General features: G+C 44.5%; 1 protein-coding gene across 3 annotated transcripts in view; it reads left to right on the top strand.

The window, feature by feature from the left end:
* Window positions 1-7,447: 7,447 nt before the first annotated feature.
* RUBCN (rubicon autophagy regulator) overlaps window positions 7,448-23,409 on the top strand; it is a 49,528-nt gene continuing 33,566 nt past the window's right edge. For 2 of the 3 annotated variants that reach the window (XM_025175448.2, XM_025175447.2), the window contains exons 1-4: window positions 7,448-7,609; window positions 16,559-16,712; window positions 21,186-21,269; window positions 22,266-22,425. In XM_025175448.2, coding sequence (XP_025031216.1) covers window positions 7,581-7,609; window positions 16,559-16,712; window positions 21,186-21,269; window positions 22,266-22,425 — 427 coding nt within the window. In that variant the 5' untranslated portion in view covers window positions 7,448-7,580. Of the gene's footprint in view, window positions 7,610-8,869; window positions 8,981-16,558; window positions 16,713-21,185; window positions 21,270-22,265; window positions 22,426-23,409 lie in introns of those variants that run through there. The other variant, XM_088132497.1, reaches the window with a different exon arrangement.

Below are 23,409 nucleotides of genomic sequence, written 5' to 3'. Positions count from 1 at the left end.
GTTACTATAATTCGCTGTGCATCGGGACGCCCTTGAGGACAGCCCCGGTAAACCTCAGCTGGTCCAGAGTGCAGCGAGCCACGTGTTTCTCCTCGATCAGATTTGTTTCTTTAGCTTGGGGACCATCATAGGCTTTCTATATTGGTCGTATTTTGGCGGTGGTTTTGTGTGTTGTTTGTGTCTCCCAGTATTGTCAGCCATCTAGAGCTGCTGCGGCAAGACAGGCAGCCGTATCCACGTAAACCAACACGTGAATACATCTTGGTGCTGCCACGGAGAGCCACCACCGTGGGAGCAGGATTGATTGCTGGTGCGCCTCCGAGGGCAGGTCGAGGTGCTGGTTGCTGCTGTCAAGCCCAGCCCGGTTTGGGGACTGGATAGGAAGAGGCCAGCTTTGCCAGGTGAATTTTGCCCGGCCGTTCTGGGTCGTCAGTGCCTGCTAGCGGCTCCTCCCTGTCTCAGAGAGGCGACGGAGCAGAGGATGGCTCCGGTTCTCCTGGCCTTCAGAACTGACTGGGGAGTCGGCGCTCTTTATTACATTGTCTATTAATTACGTTTTATTTATTTTACTGGGCTGCTGTGCTGCACCAGTCATTGGGTAACCCTGAGCATCTTACAGTCCTCCCTTACGTAAACAAACAGCAGGAATGGCCAACACTAACAATCGCACAATGAAACGTTGTGTAAAAATGCATTTTAGATTTATATACCGCCTAGAGTCCCTTGGGAGTAAGATGGCCAAAACATCGTCTAAATAAACAAATACGTTGGAAGGATGGCTGGTCGGCCCAAGCTATCTCTTAGGCATTGCAGGATGGTTAATCTTTTGTTTTCTCTTCTGGGTAATTAGAAGATAAATGCCTCTTCCCTATTTTTCCAGGTCACCAAACCATCTTTTAAATTGGGGTGGACAGTCTGAGGCCCCTGAACTATACGTAAGAACACCCCTTCACCCCTTCAGTTTTTCCTACTTTCAAACATTTGTTTAAATTACTGACTAAAAATAACTTTGCACTTTTGATGGATCGATTATGTGCTATCAAGTCGGTGTCGAGTTCTAGCAACCGCACGTATAGATTTTCCTCCATGAACTTCAGCACTAGTCCTGGTGAATATTGGAACAAGCCATGGAAAGGAGCACAGTCTGTCCTGGGTTTCCAAAGAGGTAGGGGTAACCTGTCTGTATGCAGTGATTCATTAAATTAACGTGTGAACAGGCCCATTCCTTTCTTTGCTGCTGAAAGAGGTAAGAAAGTGGAAAGAAACAAAGCCAGGATTAGAAACCAGTTTAATCTTGCAGAAAATTTGTATTAGATATATATATATATATATAATTGTAACTCTTTACTGTTGTAACAACATATTATACTGTATCTTTTTAAAATTTTATTATTTTTTCTGTTGCATTTTTCCACTTTTTTTAAGCACTTGTTATATAATTGGTTTTTTTATAATGTATGTATCTTTGTGTTTTATTCCTTTCTGTTTTTTATTATTATAAAATAAAATAAAAAGTATAAACACAACGGACTGTTTAAATGTAAAATATTTATTATATGCGTTTGAATAATATTTACATTAGGTAAGTATATATACCCCTTCATGGATCACTGCCTTGTCGTGGCGAAGGGGCTTGCGTAACTCAGTGAAGCCATGAGCTATACCGTGCAGGGCCACCCAAGACGGACAGGTCATGACAGAGAGTTCTGACAAAATGTGGTCCAGTGGAGAAGGAAATGGCAACCCACTCCAGGATCCTTGCCAAGAAACCCCCATGGACAATGTCAAAAGGCTAAAAGATATGACGCCGGAAGATGAGCCCCTCAGGTCGAAAGGTGTCCAATATGCTACTGGGGAAGAGCGGAGGGCAATTCCAAGCAGCTCCAGAAAGAGTGAAGCGGCTGGGCCAAAGCCGAAAGGACGCTCAGCTGTGGATGTATCTGGAAGCGAAAAGAAGGTCCGATGCTGTAAAGAACAATATTGTATAGGTACCTGGAATGTAAGATCTATGAACCAAGGCAAGCTGGATGTGGTCAAACATGAGATGACAAGACTGAACATCGACATCTTGGGAATCAGCGAACTGAAATGGACGGGAATGGGTGAATTTAATTCGGGTGACCATTATATCTACTACTGTGGCCAAGAAACCCTTAGAAGAAATGGAGTTGCACTCATAGTCAATAAGAGAGTGGGAAAGGCAGTAATGGGGTACAACCTCAAAAACGACCGAATGATCTCAGTGCGTATCCAAGGCAAACCATTCAATATCACAGTCATCCAAGTCTATGCCCCAACCACTGATGCTGAAGAAGCTGAAGTTGACCGCTTCTATGAAGACCTACAACACCTTCTAGAACTAGCACCAAAAAGATGTCCTTTTCATCATAGGGGATTGGAATGCTAAAGTAGGAAGTCAAGGAGTAATCAGAATAACAGGCAAGTTTGGCCTTGGAGCACAAAACGAAGCAGGGCAAAGGCTAATAGAGTTCTGTCAAGAGAACAAGCTAGTCATAGCAAACACTCTTTTCCAACAACACAAGAGACGACTCTACACATGGACATCACCAGATGGTCAATACCGAAACCAGATTGATTACATACTTTGCAGTCAAAGATGGAGAAGCTCTATACAGACAGCAAAAACAAGACCAGGAGCTGACTGTGGCTCAGATCATGAGCTTCTTACTGCAAAATTTAGGCTTAAATTGAAGAATGTAGGGAAAACCACTAGACCACTCAGGTATGACTTAGATCATATTCCTTGTGAGTACACAGTGAAGGTGATGAATAGATTTAGAGGATTAGATTTGGTAGACAGAGTGCCTGAAGAACTATGGACAGAGGTCCGTAACATTGTACAGGAGGCAGCAACTAAAACCATCCCAAAGAAAAAGAAATGCAAGAAAGCAAAATGGCTGTCTGATGAGGCTTTACAAATAGCTGTGGAAAGACGGAATGCGAAAAGCAAGGGTGAAAGGGAAAGATATAAGCAACTGAATGCAGATTTCCAGAGAATAGCAAGGAGAGATAAGGCCTTCTTAAATGAACAATGCAAAGAAATTGAGGAAAACAATAGAATGGGGAAGACTAGAGATCTCTTCAAGAAAATTGGAGATATCAAGGGAACGTTTAGTGCAAAGATGGGCATGATAAAGGACAAAAAAGGCAGGGACCTAACAGAAGCAGAAGAGATTAAGAAGAGGTGGCAAGAATACACAGAAGAACTATACAAGAAAGATCTTAATGTCCCTGATGTCCATGCTGGTGTGGTCACTGACCTTGAGCCAGACATCCTAGAGAGTGAAGTCAAATGGGCCTTAGGAAGCATTGCTAACAACAAAGCTAGTGGAGATGACAGTATTCCAACTGAGTTATTTAAAATACTAAAAGACGATGCTGTTAAAGTGCTGCACTCAATATGCCAGCAAGTTTGGAAAACGCAACAGTGGCCACGGGATTGGAAAAGGTCAGTTTACGTTCCAATTCCAAAGAAGGGCAACGCCAAAGAATGCTCAAACTATCGCACAAGTGCACTCATTTCACATGCTAGCAAGGTTATGCTCAAAATCCTACAAGCTAGGCTTCAGCAATACATGAACCGAGAACTACCGGATGTACAAGCTGGGTTTCGAAGAGGCAGAGGAACTAGAGATCAAATCGCCAACATTCGCTGGATCATGGAGAAAGCACGAGAGTTCCAGAAAAATATCTACTTCTGCTTCATTGACTATGCAAAAGCCTTTGATTGTGTGGATCACAACAAACTGTGGCAAATTCTTAAAGAGATGGGGGTACCAGACCATCTTACCTGTCTCCTGAGAAATCTGTATGCGGGCCAAGAAGCAACAGTTAGAACCGGTCACGGAACAACCGATTGGTTCAAAATAGGGAAAGGAGTACGACAAGGCTGTATACTGTCACCCTGCTTATTTAACCTATATGCAGAGTACATCATGAGAAATGCCAGGCTGGAAGAATCACAAGCCGGAATTAAGATTGCAGGGAGAATCATCAACAACCTCAGATATGCGGACGATACCACCCTCATGGCAGAAAGTGAAGAAGAACTAAAGAGCCTCTTGATGTGGGTGAAAGAGGAGAGTGCGAAAGCTGGCTTGAAACTCAACATTAAAAAAACTAAGATCATGGCATCTGGACCCATCAATTCCTGGCAAATAGAAGGGGTAGAAATGGAAGCAGTAACAGACTTCATTTATTTGGGCTCCAAGATCACCGCAGACAGAGACTGCAGCCATGAAATTAAAAGACGCTTGCTCCTTGGGAGGAAAGCTATGGCAAGCCTAGATAGCATATTAAAAAGCAGAGATGTCACCTTGCCGACAAAGATCCGCATAGTCAAAGCTATGGTTTTTCCAGTAGTAATGTATGGCTGTGAGAGCTGGACCATAAAAAAGGCCGAGCGCCGAAGAATTGATGCCTTTGAACTGTGGTGCTGGAGAAGACTCTTGAGAGTCCCCTGGACTGCTAGGAGGTCAAACCAGTCAATCTTAAAGGAAATCAACCCTGATTGCTCATTGGAAGGATTGATAATGAAGCTCAAGCTCAGATACTTTGGCCACCTAATGCAAAGAGAGGACTCTTTGGAAAAGACCCTGAGAGATTGTAATTGCATGAATCCTGCCATCCAGAAGAGAGAGAGGACCCATTGTAATTGTATGAATCCTGCCTCCTCTGATTGTCCCATATCTTTCCTTTCCCCATCCTACTGGAACAGGGGAATTAATCCCAGAACACAAATAATTTCCCCAAGGATACCACAGCATAGCAGAAACTAGGAATGGGGAAATCCCTGCCAGATTCAATGACATCAGTTAACAAAAATGAGAACAGAAGAGAGGGAGGTTTCCTGTCCCAGATCTCATTCATTAGCTATAGGCCATAACAGCTTTGCTCAAGCCGCCTCCACCAGACCCAGCCTGTTACTCCTCACTCAAATGTACACGGGCAGGTTGCACCCATAACTGGCTGGGCTTTCACACATCCCCTTTCTCCACCTCAAGGCCTCTTACCTGGAGAATGGATCAAATATTGAGCCCTGCCCAGCTGTGCGGTTTTGGGGAAAAGCAGAGGTGCAGTAAAGAGTCATCCACAGACATTGTGTGAGTACTCCTGCACCCTTGGAAACACTGCTTGCCTTCAGATCCAGAGTGTTGGATGGCCTTAACAAATAACTACTGTTCTGCACTGCTTCTTTGTCCTGTAATTAATAAGACGGGTATTGTGATGTATGTGATGCTGGGAAAGATTGAAGGCCAAAGGAGAAGGGGACGGCAGAGGATGAGATGGTTAGATAGCATCACTGAAGCAATGAGCATGAAACCGAGCAAACTCAGGGAGGCAGTGAAGGACAGGAAGGCCTGGCGCGATGTGGTTCATGGGGTCACGAAGAGTCGGACATGACTTAACAACTGAGCAACAACAACAAAAGTATATATAGAATTGCAACTTAACTGTTATAATGATATATTATACTTTGTTTCTTTTTTCTGTTTTTTCACTTTTTAAAGCACTTTTTATGGATTTTTTTCTTTGAGAATGTATTTGCATTATAATTATCTTTGTGTTTTGTTTCTTTTGTTTCTTTTTTCTGTTATTATTTTAAAAGCAATAAAAATAAATAAGGCTAGTTCTTTCCACATCAAAGGAAATGGCTTTGGCTAAAAGGGAAAACAAGGTTTCCTAAATTTCAAAAGAGGCATGGATGCTATGCTAAAAAGATAATATCACCTTTATTAAAAAGCTAATAATGAAGCCTAAAATTTCAGGTAACGCCCTGATACACCAGTTGCTTGTATATTACATTAGCAATTGTTGTGTCTATAGTATTGTGTTTTTTAATCTTCTGAAGATGCCCAGAGTCATTGTGGAATCCTGAGTGGCCTTGAAATTTGACAAATAAATAGTGACAAAGCCATATTAGCAGTGTTATTTATAATAACTAAATGCTTAATGTTGAACGAAAGGCCCAAAGCACTGGGCTCCAACTATTTTTTTTTTTTAGATTTTTTTTATCCCCCCTTTATTTTTTTAAATAAAGAACTCAAGGCGGCAAACATACCTCATCCTCCTTCCTCCTCCTATTTCCCCACAACAACAACCCTGTGAGGTGAGCTGGGCTGAGAGAGACGGACCGGCCCAAAGTCACCCAGCCGGTTTTCATGCCTGAAGCAGGACTAGAATTCACCCTCTCCTGCTTTCTAGTCTGGTGCTTTAACTACTAGACCAAACTGCCTCTCTGTTTCAGGAGACCATCACGGAGAAAGGAAGACTAGAAGGCAAGTTCAGTAGTTGTACTGAAAGGCAGCTTCTGCTTTCTTTGAATCGCTCCTTCTTCACTTTCTAAAAGCTATTGTTGAACTTTTAGCAGCAGTTCCTGCTCTTGCAGTTTTTCCTCTTTCATTCCCGTAACTTCTTCCTTGTGTGCTACTTTAGACCAAGGTGTGGATAGAGGGCTATTCTTATGTAAGTACTTGTGTGTGACCCTCTGGGATCCAAGAACAGAAGAAAAATGCCTTCATTGAATAAATCCTCACTTCTCTTTTGATCTACTTAGGACAGTGTTGTCCAAACTTGGCCACTTTAAGAGGAGTGGACTTCAAGTCCCAGAATTCCTCACCCAGCATGGCTGGCTGGGGAATTCTGGGAGTTGAAGTCCACTCCTCTTAAAGTGGCCAAGTTTGGAGAACACTGACTTAGGAGTTTACAGGAATTATTCCCAAGGGCAAGTGCAAAGGACTTTGACCTTACTTAACACAGACAGTCCCGGCTGGCTGGATTTATTGATTTATTTATTAAATTTGTATGCTGCCCACCTCTCCCAGAGGGTGACTCTGGGCGGCTCACAATTAGAAAAAAACCCCAAAACCAGTTATTGATGAGTCCCAAAGAGCTCAAAGACATGTTTCCTTTACTTATTACCTCCAAGGTACAGCTGGCCGTTCTCCCCATATAGTACTCAAAGCATCACCAACCAAAAACGAAGGTGCAAACAGTTGCAACCAAGCGAAGATTCGCACCTCTGCCACTAAGCAAGATTTGCCTGCTGCCCCTCTTAGCCTGGTGAAATGTTAACCACGTGATCAGTTTGCAGACTTTTGCAAACGGAATCCGATAATTGCACGTGCTCCTAATAGTTTTGCAGATATATCGTATATCTTGGCTATGGAAAGTCCTGTACCCGTCATTCACACGAACTACTGCAGGCATCGGAAAGCCAAGCACAGAAACCAGGCCGGAAGAGCCGCAGAGGCCTCTCGGGAGTTGAAGTCCCTCCAAACGCGTGCGTCGCGTCGTACCGCGCGTCGCGCCGCATTGGTGGAGGGCGGGAGAGGGGGCGCGGCCTGGACGGCGCGAAGACCGGAAGCGTGCGAGGGCATGCCGGGAACTGTAGTTCTTTGCGGTGACGGAGGGGCGGTGACAAGGCTCGGGAGGGTGGCGCCGGGCAGATGCTTCCCGCCCGGGGCCCGGCGATGGCAGCGGGCGGCGGCCTCGCGCTGGGTGTCGCTCGGGCGGGCAGCGTGGTCGTGGGCCCCTGAGAGACGCCTCCCCCTCCAGGGATGGAAGTCGGGGAGCAGGAGGAGAGCAGGTCGGGCTCGGCGGGCTCGGGGGGAGGGGAGCCTCGGGGGCACCTCAGTTGGGCGGAGGCGGAGGGGTGGGGAGGCTGGGGGGCTGAGGCAAGGGGGACTCGTTGGGGGGTGGCGTGGGCCAGGGTTACAGTCATGGGGTGAGGCAAGAGGGTAGGGCAAACTCAGGGGGGCTTCAGGATAGAATAGATTGCCTTTGGGGGCATCTCCCCACAACCAGCACCCGGAGGTGAAGGAGAGCCTCCAACGGCCTGCATAAATTAGGATTATTAGGTTCATGCTCCCCCGGTATTTAGTGCAATTCCAGGCGGCCTACCGAGTGCTCCCGCCTCCTCTTCCCCCGCCACAACATCCCTGTGAGGTGGGCTGGGCCGACGGGGAGGGGCTGGCCCGAAGCCACCCAGCTGCCTCTGTGCCTACGGGAGGACTCGAACTCCCGCTTTCTAACCCGGCAGTTTGCCCCCTACGCCAAACTGGTTTTCATTTATAGTAATAATTAGTGGTTATTTACTGTGGTAATCCCTGAATGCATAACAAAAGGTGGAGACATCCACCCAGTGCCAAACACAGTAAATCCCGTGCAGGGGAAGGGTTTCGAGGGGAAAAAAGGGTGTATTGGCTTTCTGGAAGCTGATGAGCACCAAGAGATGGCACCGATTGCCACTGCTCTAGTTTTTAATGTTTTATTGTTACGAATGGCATTCAGGATCGAAGATTTGTGAGGAGCTGTGTGAAACCCCGTTCTTTCTTTGTCAACATCTCTGAATTTGGACTTTGAGGAGCTTGGGTTTAATACATCATTATTATTATTATTATTATTATTATTATTATTATTATTTCCACAAAGATTCCTGAGCAAATTTAGCAGGACGAGCATAGGAGGAAATCCCTCTTGTACGCCACTGACTTCCATTAGACTAAAGCCCTTTGGGGAGGGCTGGAGAAGGCTTTACGCTGATGACAGTTTTCCAAACCTCCGTTTTAAAAACTGTGGCACATCAGCAACTGTGAATCATAGCTGTGTGCAGCCTCCAGGTTGGATAGCGATGCATCCGAATGGCAGTCGAGCCAGAAAAGGAGGCATTTCTCACAACTTGTGATGGACTTCCCAGGATTAGCCACTGTGAAAAATAGGAAGCTGGGAGAGATCTGTCTTTGGTCTGTTCTGGAACTTTTTTTTTTTTTTTAATGGCCCTCCTTGGAATGCGAAACTAATTCCCGGAGTCCATTTCTCCTTTCTGCTTCTGTCTTAACAGGAACACAAAACAAAACAAAACAAAACAAAACAAAACAAAACCACTGATTTGACAGAATGACTGAAATGGAAAGTAGATCATTTGATTGGTGGCATGCCATATTATCGTGAGCTGGAGGTCAGTTTTCTCCCTGCTAATCATTTCAGAATTCTGGCCTTTCCTTTGCCTGCTTGGTTCAGGGTGGTATTTAATTTAATTTAATTTAATTTAATTTAATTTAATTTAATTTAATTCAGTTTAATTCAGTTTAATTCAGTTTAATTCAGTTTAATTCAGTTTAATTCAGTTTAATTTAATTTAATTTAATGCAATCAAGAAGCCGCTCTGCTCCAAGTGACTCTGGGTGGCTTATGTTTCCAAAAAAAAGTGAGAACAATAAAAACAGCAAAATACAAACAGTTATAAAATTCATTGTCAAGTTAGATTCCTTTCCCCCATACAGCTTAGTTTCCATTTTCTCAGGAAAGTCAGCGTTGTGAGAATGAACCTGATGACATAAACCAAGTTTTGCTTGTTGTCTAGGAAACCAAACATTTGCTTTCAAAGCAGGCTGTGTTTGTCACAGCTTAGTAGGCAGCTTTACCAAGTCGAGAGGCAGACAGAGGAACATCCCTTTCAGAATTCTTGGCAGAAATTCTGGATCACTAAGTAACCGGGAAGAATATCATTCTTTTTCATGCTACAGATAAATAAAGCAAGCTTTCCCAGTGGGAGGCACTCCATATGAATCCCATAATTTCCAGCCAGCCTTTCTGCAATATTCCTCTTGATGACCATGTTAATCTGAAGAAATCAAGATTTCAGTGCCAAGATCACATTATGGCTGGGGATCCCAAGGCCAGCTAGCGGGCTTTTTTGGTTATGGCTCAAGAAACTCCTCTCAAATATAACATCTTTAAAATGGTTTGGGAAGGTGATAAAGATGGAGCTCTTCTAAAGAGTATTCAGTTTTGCTATCAGTTACTGCTGTTATGGTTTTATTGGACAAGAATGGCTTATATTTGATTTGAATTTTATCTTAACTATGAATGGTCTAATTGGGTGTGTGTATTTATTTCTATAGCATGGGGATGTTTTAATGGTTAATTGTAAAGCGCTCAGAGTCCCTGGCAGATTTGGCAGTCATCAAATGTAATAAATAAAGAATGGAATGGAGGAAGTTTCACAGGCACAAAGAGTTGGAAGGTCCTTTGTATCTGTGTGTGTCTTGCAGGTTTTTCCTTCTTGTTGTCAAATGCATTCCTTGAGTGGCTCATACAAGTTTGCTAAACTTTTCAGCCCCTCCAGCATCATGGACTCCATCTGCTCTCCCTCGGCTTGTTGGCTCTGTCTTGATGTGTTGGCCATCTGGGAGTTGCATCCTCTCTGGAGGCGTAGATAGGGGAAGCCGAGCTGACTCCGGAACGGATGTGAGCCGCCACATTCCTTATCAGTTGAGGTTTTCAAGTCATCCTCCTCTCGCCTTACTCTGGAAGTGGCTAGAGAAGCAATGTCAGCTTTTCCTGAAATGGATAAAAGGTCATCTTGGTTCCTGCTCCTGCTAATGTTCTGACCAATTACATGAGAATAGAAGCCTCTCAAGTTACAGAGGGTTTTTTTTCAGGGCAGGGAATGCAGTTCCAGTAGCAGCTAAATCTGAATGCTTTGCATCACATGCTTGGTTTAAAATGTGGCTGGCTAATTTGTGGCTCAGTATTGGAATGAGCTAAGCCTGGATAGTTAATGCATGATTCAGTGGTAGGCATGCACCTTGTGCTGGACTAAAATGGATTGGGTAGTTGGTGAGTAGTTCCAACATTTTTCTGGAATCCTGCCAGGCCTAGCCCAAGGAACTCCAAGAGACCATGTAAATTCAGTCCAGCAATGTTTATTAGCTAGAACCTCTAGCAAGAATCTTCCCAGACTGAAACCCCAGTTCCCAAGCAATGCCAGCCACAACATTGTGAATTCCTCAGGGAGGTGCCAGTCTCATCCTCTTATCTCTCCCTCTCACCTCAGGAGATGAAAGAACATGTTTTTCTCCCTGAGTCTGGCCTTCATAATTCCATTCCATCACAAATCCCCCCTTCATACATATGACACGAAGGAGACCATCCCATGAAGTCATCATATAGTTTATTTGTTTGGGCCTCATAGGTTACATGAACAACAGAAGTATACCAACACACAAGAATCTCTGTAGCTCAAGGTTGAACTGTGGAGTCCTTGATGTTCTCTGAGCTGGGTTGTTTTCTTGCAGATGTTTTGTTACCTGACTAGGTAACATCTTCAGATGTTGAAGATCTGAAGATGTTACCTAGTCGGGTAACGAAATGTCTGCAAGAAAACAACCCAGTTCAGAGAACACCAAGGACCTGGCAAAGGAATTGTGTTTTGTTAACCAGCAGGTATGTCCTACGTGAACCCAGCTTCAACTTGTTCTCTCACAAACCTCCCAAATCCACACCAAAGCTCCTCATCTGCTGACTTTACTGCTAGACCACATGCCTTTAATTATAACATGACAGCATTGCCTGCGATGCATTTGTGATGGAAGGAAGGAACATTGGCAGTGGACTCTTCTGTTATTCTTGATGCTGGATTTGAGCGTTAATTATATGGTAGCGTGTCTGTATATATACTATGCACCCCTTTTGTAACTTGCATGTAGAAACAATAACATGACATTCACTACTGGAAGACAGACAGATTAAATGCTTTTGGCAGCAAACACATGAAGCTTGCATCTTAAGTGGGCTTTTATTATGCACTTTGTCCCAAACAACGCTGCATTTCTCAGAGCAGAAATGTTTTTGTCAGGCCAATATACCTTTAATATGCTTATGAACAAGAATGGCCTTGCAACTTTTATATCAAATGTGCCTAAACCTATAACACCGGGACATAAAACATACAAGTCATCTTCTGAAATTTCCTATGAGCTGCACCAGTGTTAAATGTCCACATGTTCAAAAAGTTCATCTTTCTCACCTTGGGAGAGAGGTGTGAAAAATTAGTTTATCTTTCTCAGGCACGAAATTCTTTTTCAGAGCTGGATTTGTTAGGAGCATTTCCTGAATATATCGTTTTGCGGAAGGGAGCAAAGAACACCTAACCATGAGAAGTCAGCTAAGTAGAGGAGATGACCATTGGGTTTCTCTAGATCAGTAGTTCCCTGAGACCCTTTCAGGGGGTCTGCAAAGTAGAATATTTTAAAATTTCTCAGTCTTAATTCCTAATACAGTGAATACCTATAGATATAACCCATACAAACCAAAGCTCTTTGCCATCCTTAATCATTTTTGAGAATGTAAAGAGGTCCTGAGACCAAAATGTTTGAGAACCTTTGCTCTCGATGCAGAGAGAGGGTTACCAGGCTCTTGTGCATAATAGAAGGGACTAGAGGACAGGATTCCAAGGGTCACAGGCTTAACTGCTACTGCCTTTGGCAAGTTGAGACACAGCCCTGCATCTCAGCAGTAGAGTCACAACAATTGGAACACCCGGGTACAATCACTTGGAACTCATCCTCCAGCCTTTATTTTGAAAAGCCCTGTTGTTCGGTACTGATGCAATGTTTTGGAAGGAGGAGGAATCAGCTGCAGTCCTTGGCACAGCTGGTTGAGAAGATCCTGGGTGGCAGAGGCTTGGACTTAGACTTGGGGAAGACTCCCACCTAGATTAGGGAAGACTTGCTATGCTAGGCTGGGTGGACTAGTTAGTCACCCCTGGATTAGAGAGTTGTGTATGTTTTACATGTGGTTTGTTGAGGTTTTGTAGTGCTAATTTAAGTGGTTTCTTCAAGGGATCCATCCTTGCATTGCAACAGAGGGTGCCTTGAAATGGAGCAGTGCAGAGATTAAGGATGGATTGAAGGGAATACTTCAGATGGCATGTGATTACATAACAGCATTCTTGTTCATAATGATGGCTGCCCATTTGGGTAGCTGGAGGAGGGGGCTGGAAGAAAGGCTATCTGTGGCCCAGAAACTTTACATCAGTGTTTTTCAACCTTGGCAACTTTAAGAGGCATGTTAAGGGCCCCATGGGATGCTGGCTGGGGAATTCTAGGAGTTGAAGTCCACGCCTCTTAAAGTTGCCAAGGTTGAAAAATACTGCTTTATATGATATCCAGCAGCAGAGGTAATAACCTCCGATTAGCAGTTGCTGGAAAATGCACAGGTGGAAGACACCGAGTGGTTACTATACAAGGGGGAAAATGCACCAGTAGATAGTTCTTGGTTTGATTCAACTTGACCATTTTTGCATTCTTAGTCCTCACAAACTCTGTGTCCTAGTACAGTATCTGTTTTACATTGCCTTGATAGTTCCTGGAAGATGATGTTGACAGATGTTTTATGCCCCAGACCATTTTGAGGGCTTGCAAACACCTACCATGCTGTGAAGCATTGAAAGGAGACTGCTTGAAGATGTAGTTTGGAGTATTGGGGGGGGGGGTAGAGACAAAGGATTTGCTTCTGCCTCCCACTTGCTTTTTTTTAGCCGTGGCTACAGTATTCTAATCTCAGTCTGAGGGTAGTGAAGAACTGCATGTGGGCAAAAATACATAGGCTTCCTTGAGTCAAACTCAGCTCACAGTGAGTGCATGCAGTTGCCCTAGCATTGTTGTGTGAGTGGTTTCCCATCGCCTTCTTTCAGGTAACGAGAGCTGCTGTTACCTGCTAATTTGTAGGCAGTGGATCCGAAACTTAATCCTAATAGAGTAGAAGGGTTTCTCAGAAGCTAAGCAGATTTGGGTTTTGGGGAGCAAAGGTAGTAGTAATGAGAGCCCCCCCCCATGTGTCCATTCTGCAATGTGCAGTTCTGGACCCTTGACAGGAGTATCTTCACAGAGCAACCCTGAGTTTAAAAGTGCACGTCATGAAGCCCACCTGTTTGGTAACCAGGAAACACATACGACCAAGTGCGCACAGTCGCCTGCTCGGCTTGCAGGAGAGGCCTCGTTCTATGTTTTTCTATTCTGCAAATGCAGATTCATGACCTGGGCCCGCTTATCAGTAGAATTCCACTGCCCCAGGAGAGGCACACCTGCTTACCTTTGAACGTACGTGACCAGCAGGTGGTAATTGTTTTCTTTGAATGTATATTGTATGTTATTGTCTGGGGTTTGGAGAGCGGTTTTGCTATTTGCTTTATTATGCTTTTGTCGGCTTGTAAACTGTACCTTGTCTGATCTCAAAAATTAAACAAGGTCAGACCTGCTTTAAATCTGGATGGGAGGCTATCAGCAAATCCCAGTGTTGTAGGCTGGACTGAGACATCGGAAACACCCTAAAAAAAAAGATAGTGGCCACCCACTGCCCTGCTGTTGCCAAGAAAACAACATGGGTGTGTTGGTGAAGCCACCAGAGTCAACTTGAAAGAGACTTTATGCCAACAAAACATATTTAAGCAACTCTGAATGTAATTTTTTGGTTAAAAAGGAGGTGGAGAGAAATAATGTTTACATAAATTCTTTGGTTAATGTGTTGGCTTTAAAACAAGCAAAGTGGTATTCCACTATAACGGTTGTTTTGCTTTAGGGTTTACATACAGGCAGTAATAGGTACCAGAAAAGCAGACGTGCAGTTGGAAATCAGTCTCCGTAGGCTTCGTCATGTTTAAGTTTCTCTCTGCTGCAGTGGCATTTGATATAGCACACAGAGAAGAAATGGTCAGAGTTCTGCGCTTCAGTAAAGCGACTCATCCGAAGAAGGTGGCAGGTTGCCAGAATACTTTATCTGTTGTTCAGTGGTTTGATACCTCTTCAGAAACATTAAATGGGAGAGGTGTCTGTCTCTACACATAACACTTTTCCCGACGTGTGCGTATGAAATGTGCACACTTTCTCTGCCCTTCTTGCATATAAAATACAGCTGGGAGAAGAGATTTCTCCCATGGTTGGCCTTCTGTCATTCTGAATGCACATAAAAACAATCAAGGCAGCTACTTTGCTTTCCTTGGTCTCTGGGGGTCCACTTCCTGTTCTGAATTTCCAAAGCAATTCTTATTCCAAGGAACTGGAGGATGCTTCTAGATATAGACCACAGCTGGATGGAGCTCATCTCTTGATTTACAAAGCCCTTGATTGTAAATTCTACCATCTGCAGGTGGCCAACCTGTCTTGCCCCCTTAAACGCCTCCATCTGTTCTCCCTTGCTTCCACAACACCATCGTTGCTCCCTCCCCTCTTAGATTTCTTTAATCCTTTGGCTTAATTTTTCATCCCAGTTTAAATAGCCAACACTACTATTCTTTTGTAATACCGTCCTTCTACTACACAGGACTATTCAAGGATAAAAGCTACTCATTAAAAAAACAGCAATACAAGCTAAAAAATACAGTAGATGATAATCCTGTGTAGTGCATTCCCTTTAATTTATGCCATTCTTCTTCCATTTTTAACTGTCAAATTAAACTCCTTGGAGAAGAGACCCATTTCTTTGGCTTATTTTGCAGTATTCAGGAAGTACCAGAGACATCAATTAGAACAAAGTCCCTTCTAAACTGCTTTGCCCTTTCTGTTCTTTCTGTTCCCTCTACTTCTCCAGGTTCAATGACATTAGCTCTGTTCCTGGTCATTAAAGATGGACCTGGTAGGAAAGAGAAAGGAAAGGGTTCCATCAGTCTCTTCTAGCTAGAATGAGGGCTTGGGACTTCTTCCTGCCTCATGAAGGAATAAGTCCTCCTGTCCCTCCCTTCACTTTTTATTTCTGCCTTCTAGGAAAAAATAGTTTTCTCTTGACCCAGTCTTTGTAAGGGACAAGAATAAACATGTACAATAGTTGCTCTCAACTTTCTTGAGAGTGATAGAGTTCTCTTTTTAGCGATAAAGCCAAGCCACCTCTTGAGGAGAGAAGCGTTGTGGAACAGTTGGGTTGATTACAGCCTGTACAATCTAGATATTGGTAATGAGAGGTAGAGCCAGCTGACCACTTTGGAATGTTTTCTGTGGATAAAATAATTTGCATCGGTGTCATTTTTGACAATTGGAGGTGGATGCCATCAGGATATTTGGATGCTTTAAAGCTTATGTGAGTGGAGAGTTGGATAAGGGAGAGCTACTATCCACACTTTAGCTCTTTACTGATCTTAGGTTTTAAAATCTGATATAGATGAAAGAAAGCCAGATTGGTGCAGTGGTTAGGGCACTGGGCTACAAAATGGGAAACCATGAGTTCTAATCCTGCTTACGCACTAAGCCAGCTGGGTGATCTTGGGCCAGTCCCTCTCTCTCAGCCTTAGGAAGCAGGCAAACCCACTTCTGAAAAACCTCGCCAAGAAAACTGCAGGGACTAGTCCAGGCAGTCACCAGGGGTCAAAAACTGACTTGAAGCCATCAAAGGAAACAAACAAAAAAGCTGAAATGTTGGAATTCTGAGAATGAATGAATGAATGAATGAATGAATGAATGAATGAATGAATGAAATGTGTGTGTGTGTGTGTATATGTAGATGTTGCTGAAAAGCCCTGGTGTATGATGCTAGCAATTGTGGTTCAGTAACAGTGCAAGGCTCTACGCCCCTGACATGAAACTGAAGCTGAGGTTCTGCCTATCATGGCACAGAAGTAATTATATTGAATTCATGGCGGGGGTTCTGCTGACAGTGAATAAGTCATGCTGTGTTCTGCTTACTGGATGGTTTTAGTAAGGGGATGATATTCCATCTGGGCTACAGAGCTGATGGCTGGCTGTTGCTTGTTTATACTTTTCAGGAGAGAACACTGGAAACTGTTGGGTAATCTGAAGACTACTGTGGAAGGCTTAGTGTCTATCAACAATCCCAATGTCTGGTCTAAATATGGTGGCTTGGAGCGGCTTTGCAGGGATATGCATAGCATCCTATATCATGGTCTCATCCTGGACAAGGTAGGCTTCTCTTCTCTTGGCACTGTTTTGATGGCTGCACTTTTGGGTGGGAAAGGCAGTCATATTTGTGTTTTATGATGTTTTTAACAGTTGTTGGCCATCCAATCATGGATTTGAGGTGAGCAGCCATATAAACTGAAATAATCAGGGGAAGGGACTGGACTTCTTCTTTGCCAGTATTGGGGGTGGTGATTGTTGCCCCCAGTGTCATTAAAATAGGTGGAAGTGTGGTTTTCCATACCCACCGTTATTTTCAGTTTGAGAGGAGAGAAAGTAAAGCTTATTAACCCTTTCAAAAATGGAAGACCCTGTGCTGATTTCCCTTGTTCAGATACTTCAGGGGCACGAAGAGGGTGTCAGAACTGCAGAGAGAGTCCTGCTTAGGCTCAGCCTATGGGCTTCCCATTCTTGATTTAGAGATGACCAAAACTCTGCTAGGGATTGTGTTTTAAAGACAGTAAGTATGAATGATACCGGTAAGGTTGGGAGCAGAGAACCAGGCATCTGGATCAAAAAGGACAGAGACCTAAACTCTCTAGCATGCTGTGTTTTTAATTTGTTTTTGTGTAAAGAGGAAATTATGGCTGCATGAGCTGTGATCTTGCCCATTATTTCTCAATCATACCACTGATAGTACCCAGTAATCTAGATGAGACATGACTCTTCTCCCCCAAGAGTGAAGGAACCTACCAGAGAATTAGGGGAGCAGACAAGGAGGACAGATCACCTCTTGAATACTTTGGGATACTTGGCATCTTAGCAGAGTGTTTCTTAGATTAAAGCTATGTTTGAAAGGCTTGCGTTTAGGAGTCAAAACAAGATACAGTGGGGCAAAAAAGTATTTAGTCAGCCACCAATTGTGCAAGTAATTTTCATCATAGGTATACCTCAACTATGAGAGACAAAATGGGGGGAAAAATCCAGAAAATCACATTGTCTGATTTTTAAAGAATTTATTTGCAAATCATAATAGGCCTGTAATTTTCATCATAGGTATACCTCAACTATGAGAGACAAAATGGGGGGAAAAATCCAGAAAATCACATTGTCTGATTTTTAAAGAATTTATTTGCCAATCATGGTGGAAAATAAGTATTTGGTCACCTACAAACAAGCAGGATGTCTGGCTCTCACAGACCTGTAACTACTTCTTTAAGAGGCTCCTCTGTCCTCCACTCGTTACCTGTAGTAATGGCACCTGTTTGACCTTGTTATCAGCATAAAAGACACCTGTCCACAACCTCAAACAGTCACACTCCAAACTCCACTATGGCCAAGACCAAAGAGCTGTTGAAGGGCACCAGAAACAAAATTGTAGACCTGCACCAGGCTGGGAAGACTGAATCTGCAATAGGCAAGCAGCTTGGTGTGAAGAAATCAACTGTGGGAGCAATAATTAGAAAATGGAAGACATACAAGACCACTGATAATCCCCCTCGAACTGGGGCTCCATGCAAGATCTCACCCCGTGGGGTCAAAATGATCACAAGAACGGTGAGCAAAAATCCCAGAACCACACGGGGGGACCTAGTGAATGACCTGCAGAGAGCTGGGACCAAAGTAACAAAGGCTACCATCAGTAATACATGATGCTGCCAGGGACTCAAATCCTGCAGTGCCAGACGTGTTCCCCTGCTTAAGCCAGTACATGTCTGGGCCCGTCTGAAGTTTGCTAGAGAGCATTTGGATGATCCAGAAGAGGATTGGGAGAATGTCATATGGTCAGATGAAACCAAAGTAGAACGTTTTGGTCTAAACTCAACTCGTCGTGTTTGGAGGAGAGAATGCTGAGTTGCATCCAAAGAACACCATACCTACTGTGAAGCATGGGGGTGGAAACATCATGCTTTGGGGCTGTTTTTCTGCAAAGGGACCAGGACGACTGATCCGTGTAAAGGAAAGAATGAATGGGGCCATGTGCCGTGAGATTTTGAGTGAACACCTCCTTCATCAGCAAGGGCATTGAAGATGAAACGTGGCTGGGTCTTTCAGCATGACAATGATCCCAAACACACCGCCTGGGCAACGAAGGAGTGGCTTCGTAAGAAGCATTTCAAGGTCCTGGAGTGGCCTAGCCAGTCTCCAGATCTCAACCCCATGGAAAACCTTTGGAGGGAGTTGAAAGTCCGTGTTGCCCAGCGCAGCCCCAAAACATCACTGCTCTAGAGGAGATCTGCGTGGAGGAATGGGCCAAAATACCAGCAACAGTGTGTGAAAACCTTGTGAAGACTTACAGAAAACGTTTGACCTCTGTCATTGCCAACAAAGGATATATAACAAAGTATTGAGATGAACTTTTGATATTGACCAAATACTTATTTTCCACCATGATTTGCAAATAAATTCTTTAAAAATCAGACAATGTGATTTTCTGGATTTTCCCCCCCATTTTGTCTCTCATAGTTGAGGTATACCTATGATGAAAATTACAGGCCTCTCTCATCTTTTTAAGTGGGAGAACTTGCACAATTGGTGGCTGACTAAATACTTTTTTGCCCCACTGTAAAGTCTCAGTTGTTTCTCATACTTTGGATATGTTTTTTGACTTGGGTTTGAATGAAGGCTGTTCCCACCATGTCAAATACCCCTTTGGCCCACTAGCACTAATAAATTGTTTTACAGTTATAACAACAACGTTACTGCTAGAAGGATGTTTGCAGTTTTTATGTCCTTAAAATTTACCATAACAAATAAATATATAACAGAATGCTTGTCTTTCTCTGAAAAAAAAAGTGGGCTTTTGGATTCTGGCTTGGTGGGATCCAAGTTTTTTGACAGTCGTTGTTGAGACTTAAGATTTAGAAGGTTTAGAATCAGTGAAGGTCATTGTTGGTTCAGATCTCATCCACTAGATAGCTTTATATAAGCAAGACCTTTCTCTCCCATCTTGGCTTCCTTTCCCATCTCTACAGTAGTAAAATTCCAAATTTTGGCCAGTATGCCATAAGAGCATCCAAAGCAAGGTTTTATCCAAAGCTGCTTGTGCTATTCTGTGTAAGCTAGGATCTGTAGCCTAGAGACTGCCTTACAAGCCAACATACTGTTGCTGCCTGCATCCTATTAACTGCATGCAATGTACTGACCTACACTTGGTTCCTTTCCTTGTGCAACTTAAGGAGCTGGAGTACAATACCCTAAAGCATACAGGTAGTCCTTGCTTACCAACTACCTCGTTTAGTGACTGTTCAGTTACGACGGCTCTGAAAAAGTAGGTTTACAACTGCTCCTTGAATTTGCAGCCGTTGCAGCATCCTTGTGGTCACATGATTGCCATTTGGGCGCTTTGCAACTGACACACATTTATGATGGTCGTAGCGTCCCATGGTCACATAATCACTATTTGCAAGCTTCACTGATGGCTTCCAGCAAGCTATGTCAAAGGGGAAGCCAGCAGTAAGTCGCAAATTGCGGTTACGTGATGTCATGCTTAATGACCTGCAATGATTCAATGACTGCAGCGGAACGTGATGTTTCATTTAACGACTGTGTCACTTAGCAATGGAGTTGCCAGTTCCAGTTGTGGTGGGTAAATGAGAACTATCTGTATTTGTATGTGTATTTCTCAGCACATTTATGAAAAGTCAAAGATTCCTGCTTCATTGTCAAGAATCAGCATGTAAAGAGCTGGGAGGAGTCTTAGAGGTCACCCAGGCCAATCCCCTGCCCAGTGCAGGAATCCACCAGCACAGTATCCCGGGCAGATGCCCACTGAGCTCTGTTGAAACACTCCCAGTGAAGGAGAGGCCACCTTCTTCCCTTGTTGAACAGCTCTTACCATTAGGCGATTCTTCCTGAAGTCCAACCAAAATTTCCTTCCCTGCAGATTCAATTCACTATTTCTTGCCTTGGCTTTTGGAACAATGCAGAACAATTCTGCCCTGCAGTTTTCTGTTCTCCAGGTCTTACTTCATAGTTCTTTTGGCTGTTTTTGATTGCTCTACTGTTGCAAATTCAGTGAGTCAAGTAACGAATTCTACCAGCTAAGCCCAAATAAACCCATTGTGGGAGCCAGTGCAGTGGTTGAGATGACCAGGGAAACCCAGCTTCCAGTTCCAACTGCCCCACAGAGCTTCTTGAGGTGAATCTGGACTAGTCCTTCTCTCTCTCAGCTTAAACAACCTGACAGGGTTGTTGTGGGGATATAACATTGGAGAAGAACCCCACTTGTGCTACCTCACACTCTCAGAGAAAAGGTAGGATGCTAATGCAATAAGCAAATAATTGTTGCCTACATTAGGATAAAGGGCAAACTGATCTTCGGCCAGGAGGAAGAAGATGCAAGTTGAAGGCTGTTTTCTTTTGCTGCTGGCCGTGCTTTTTCCTTTTGCCATTTATATTCAGCAGCTGTAAAACAGCTCGTTTCCTTCCTCTTTCTCTGCCTGGTCGCGTTTTGGCAGCACGGGCGAGGTTGCAGTCAGTTCTCTGAGCCAGTGCCATCAGAGGAACCTGAACTCTGCCTCTGTTTCCTGGCAGGTGCGTCGCCGGCAGACAGACTATTGGCAGTTTGTGAAGGATGTGCGTTGGCTGAGCCCGCACGCGGCCCATCATGTCGAGAAGGTGAGTGAGTGCCTGGGGGATGTGGGGAGAGAAGCTTGGGTTTCGGAGGTCGGGTACAGGAGAAGCGGTGTTGAAACAACAGAGAAGTGGCTTTGCTGTTACCCACTAGGTGAGTGAGAAGGTCCCTTGGTTGGTTGCTTTTGAAACTTTTCCAAAGGTTGCTCAAAACACTAATTGTACGAGAAGCTCTTCCCTGGCAGAGGTGCTGATTTGAGGCTTGGGAATGTAAAGGCAGAGGGTAGACCAATGTTTCTCAGACTTGGCTGCTTGAGGATGTGTGGACTTCAGCTCCCAGAATTCCCCAGGGTTTCCCAGGGGAATTCTGGGAGTTGAAGTCCACACATCTTCAAGCGGCCAAGTTTGAGAAACACTGGATTAGATTCTTCACCCTGCTCAGGGCTCCTTCAAAAAATCCTCAAGGGGAGAGAGGTAGATGCTGCATGTTGGATCTTGGCCCCCGCTCTTCAGTTGGGAATGGCTTGCCCGGCTGAATGCGGGTAAAAGCAAAACCTCAGGTGATCTCCTGCAGCGGCCGATCCCTGAACTTCTCCGACTGAATTCCTTCTCCTGAAGCAACGACAAGCCAGGCATCTCCTCTCCGGCCTTGTCGCCCTTCAAATCCTGACCTTCGATCGTAGGGCTGAAGGAGAGGGCTAATAAATGGGGAGATAGGATGGTGATGTCTCTAAGACAGACAGCATGCTGCCTAGTTTAGGGGCCAGCTGATGTCTTGGACCAAGGACAAGTGGGACTTACCTTTTTCTCCAGCAGATAAAACATCTCTTTTTAGACGAACCCTCCTTTCAACTGGCAGTTGGGGAGCTGAAGCTGGTAGCCAGCCTTTTCTGGTCCTTGTGGCCTCTTCTGGTCTTTAAACAAGAGCCCCCCTCAGGCTTTTGGGGGGCAGGAGACCTAAAAAGGGCCATTCCATCATGGATACTGTGTTCCCCCTGACTTTGGCCTGCTTTGTCTTTTAACCTGGCTCCTCTTTTCCAGTTTCTCCATCTGCACGAGAACGGGCAGCAGAGTTCTGACGAGGCCAGAAAGCGAACCGTCGCAGAGCTCTGGCTGCAGCACAGCTTGCAATTCCACTGCCTTTCAGCTCAGCTGAAACCTCTGCTGGGGAACAAGCAGTATATCAGGAAATTCTACACTGGTAAGAGAAAACTGGCCATCCTTGCCTTCCCCTGCTCCTGTTCCCTGCCTGGTAGAATTTGTTGGGTGTGTTCTCTCCTAGTGGGGAACTGGCTTCCAGAAGCTGCCTTCCGTTCATCCCACCCTGGCAGGCTGCAGATGAAACAGGGCTTGCAGGCCTCCCATACTTGGATTTCGCCTCTCCCTGCCAAACTTCCCCCTGCTTTTTCCTGCTGCTTTATGTGGGAGGGGTGGGTGGCAACATGGGAGTGGAAGTTACTCGCTTCTGGGGGGTTTCTTTGAATTCCCAATCTGGTGCCTAGCCACTAAAGTTCTCCCACTCCAGTATTTTCTAGGCCCTATCCTGTTTAATGTCAGTCTCCCACTTGAACTCGACTCCTGGTCCTCTTTGATGCTTCCATGGCATTTTCTCGGCCACGGTATGGAAGCAGGTTGCCATTCCTGCTTCTGAGACAGTTTCTCAACTTCCCACTCTAGCTTTTAGTCCCGGGGTTAACCATGGGTCTCCCCTCCACAGACTAATCAGGTCCAACCCTGCTTAGCTTTTCGAGATCAACCAAGATTGTATAGGTGTTGACACTTAGCTGGTCACTTAAATAAAATAATAATAAAAAAAAGATAAATCCAGAATACCCCTGTCCAGCAGCACTGTTGCTAAGCTTACCTTGGGGCCAAGCCCCTGGCCCAAACTCCTTCAAACTAGCCACTTCCTTTCCCAACTTGGCAACCTCCAAATGGGTCTACTTTGAATGGGTGGCTGGGGTTAATGCTTGCTTGGGCATTCTTGTTTTTGCTGGGGATATTCTCTCCTCGCTTCTCACTTGACAATGCGCTGCTGCAATTTTTCTCAGCCTTGGGAATTTGAAGATGTGTAGACCTCAACAGCATGAGGAATTCTGGGAGTTGACGTCCACACATCTTCAAGTTGTCAAGGGTGAGAAACGCTGCACTACCGGGTCCCCTTTGATCACATTAGAAATCTAGA

The sequence above is a fragment of the Python bivittatus genome, unplaced genomic scaffold, assembly GCF_059951505.1.
Source record: "Python bivittatus isolate LINGU-HERP-01145 unplaced genomic scaffold, Pbiv_v1 ctg000980_np1212, whole genome shotgun sequence".
NCBI classification, from domain to species: Eukaryota; Metazoa; Chordata; class Lepidosauria; order Squamata; family Pythonidae; genus Python; species Python bivittatus.
Note: the sequence above shows the minus strand (reverse complement) of the source record. Positions and strands in the feature narration are given on the sequence as shown.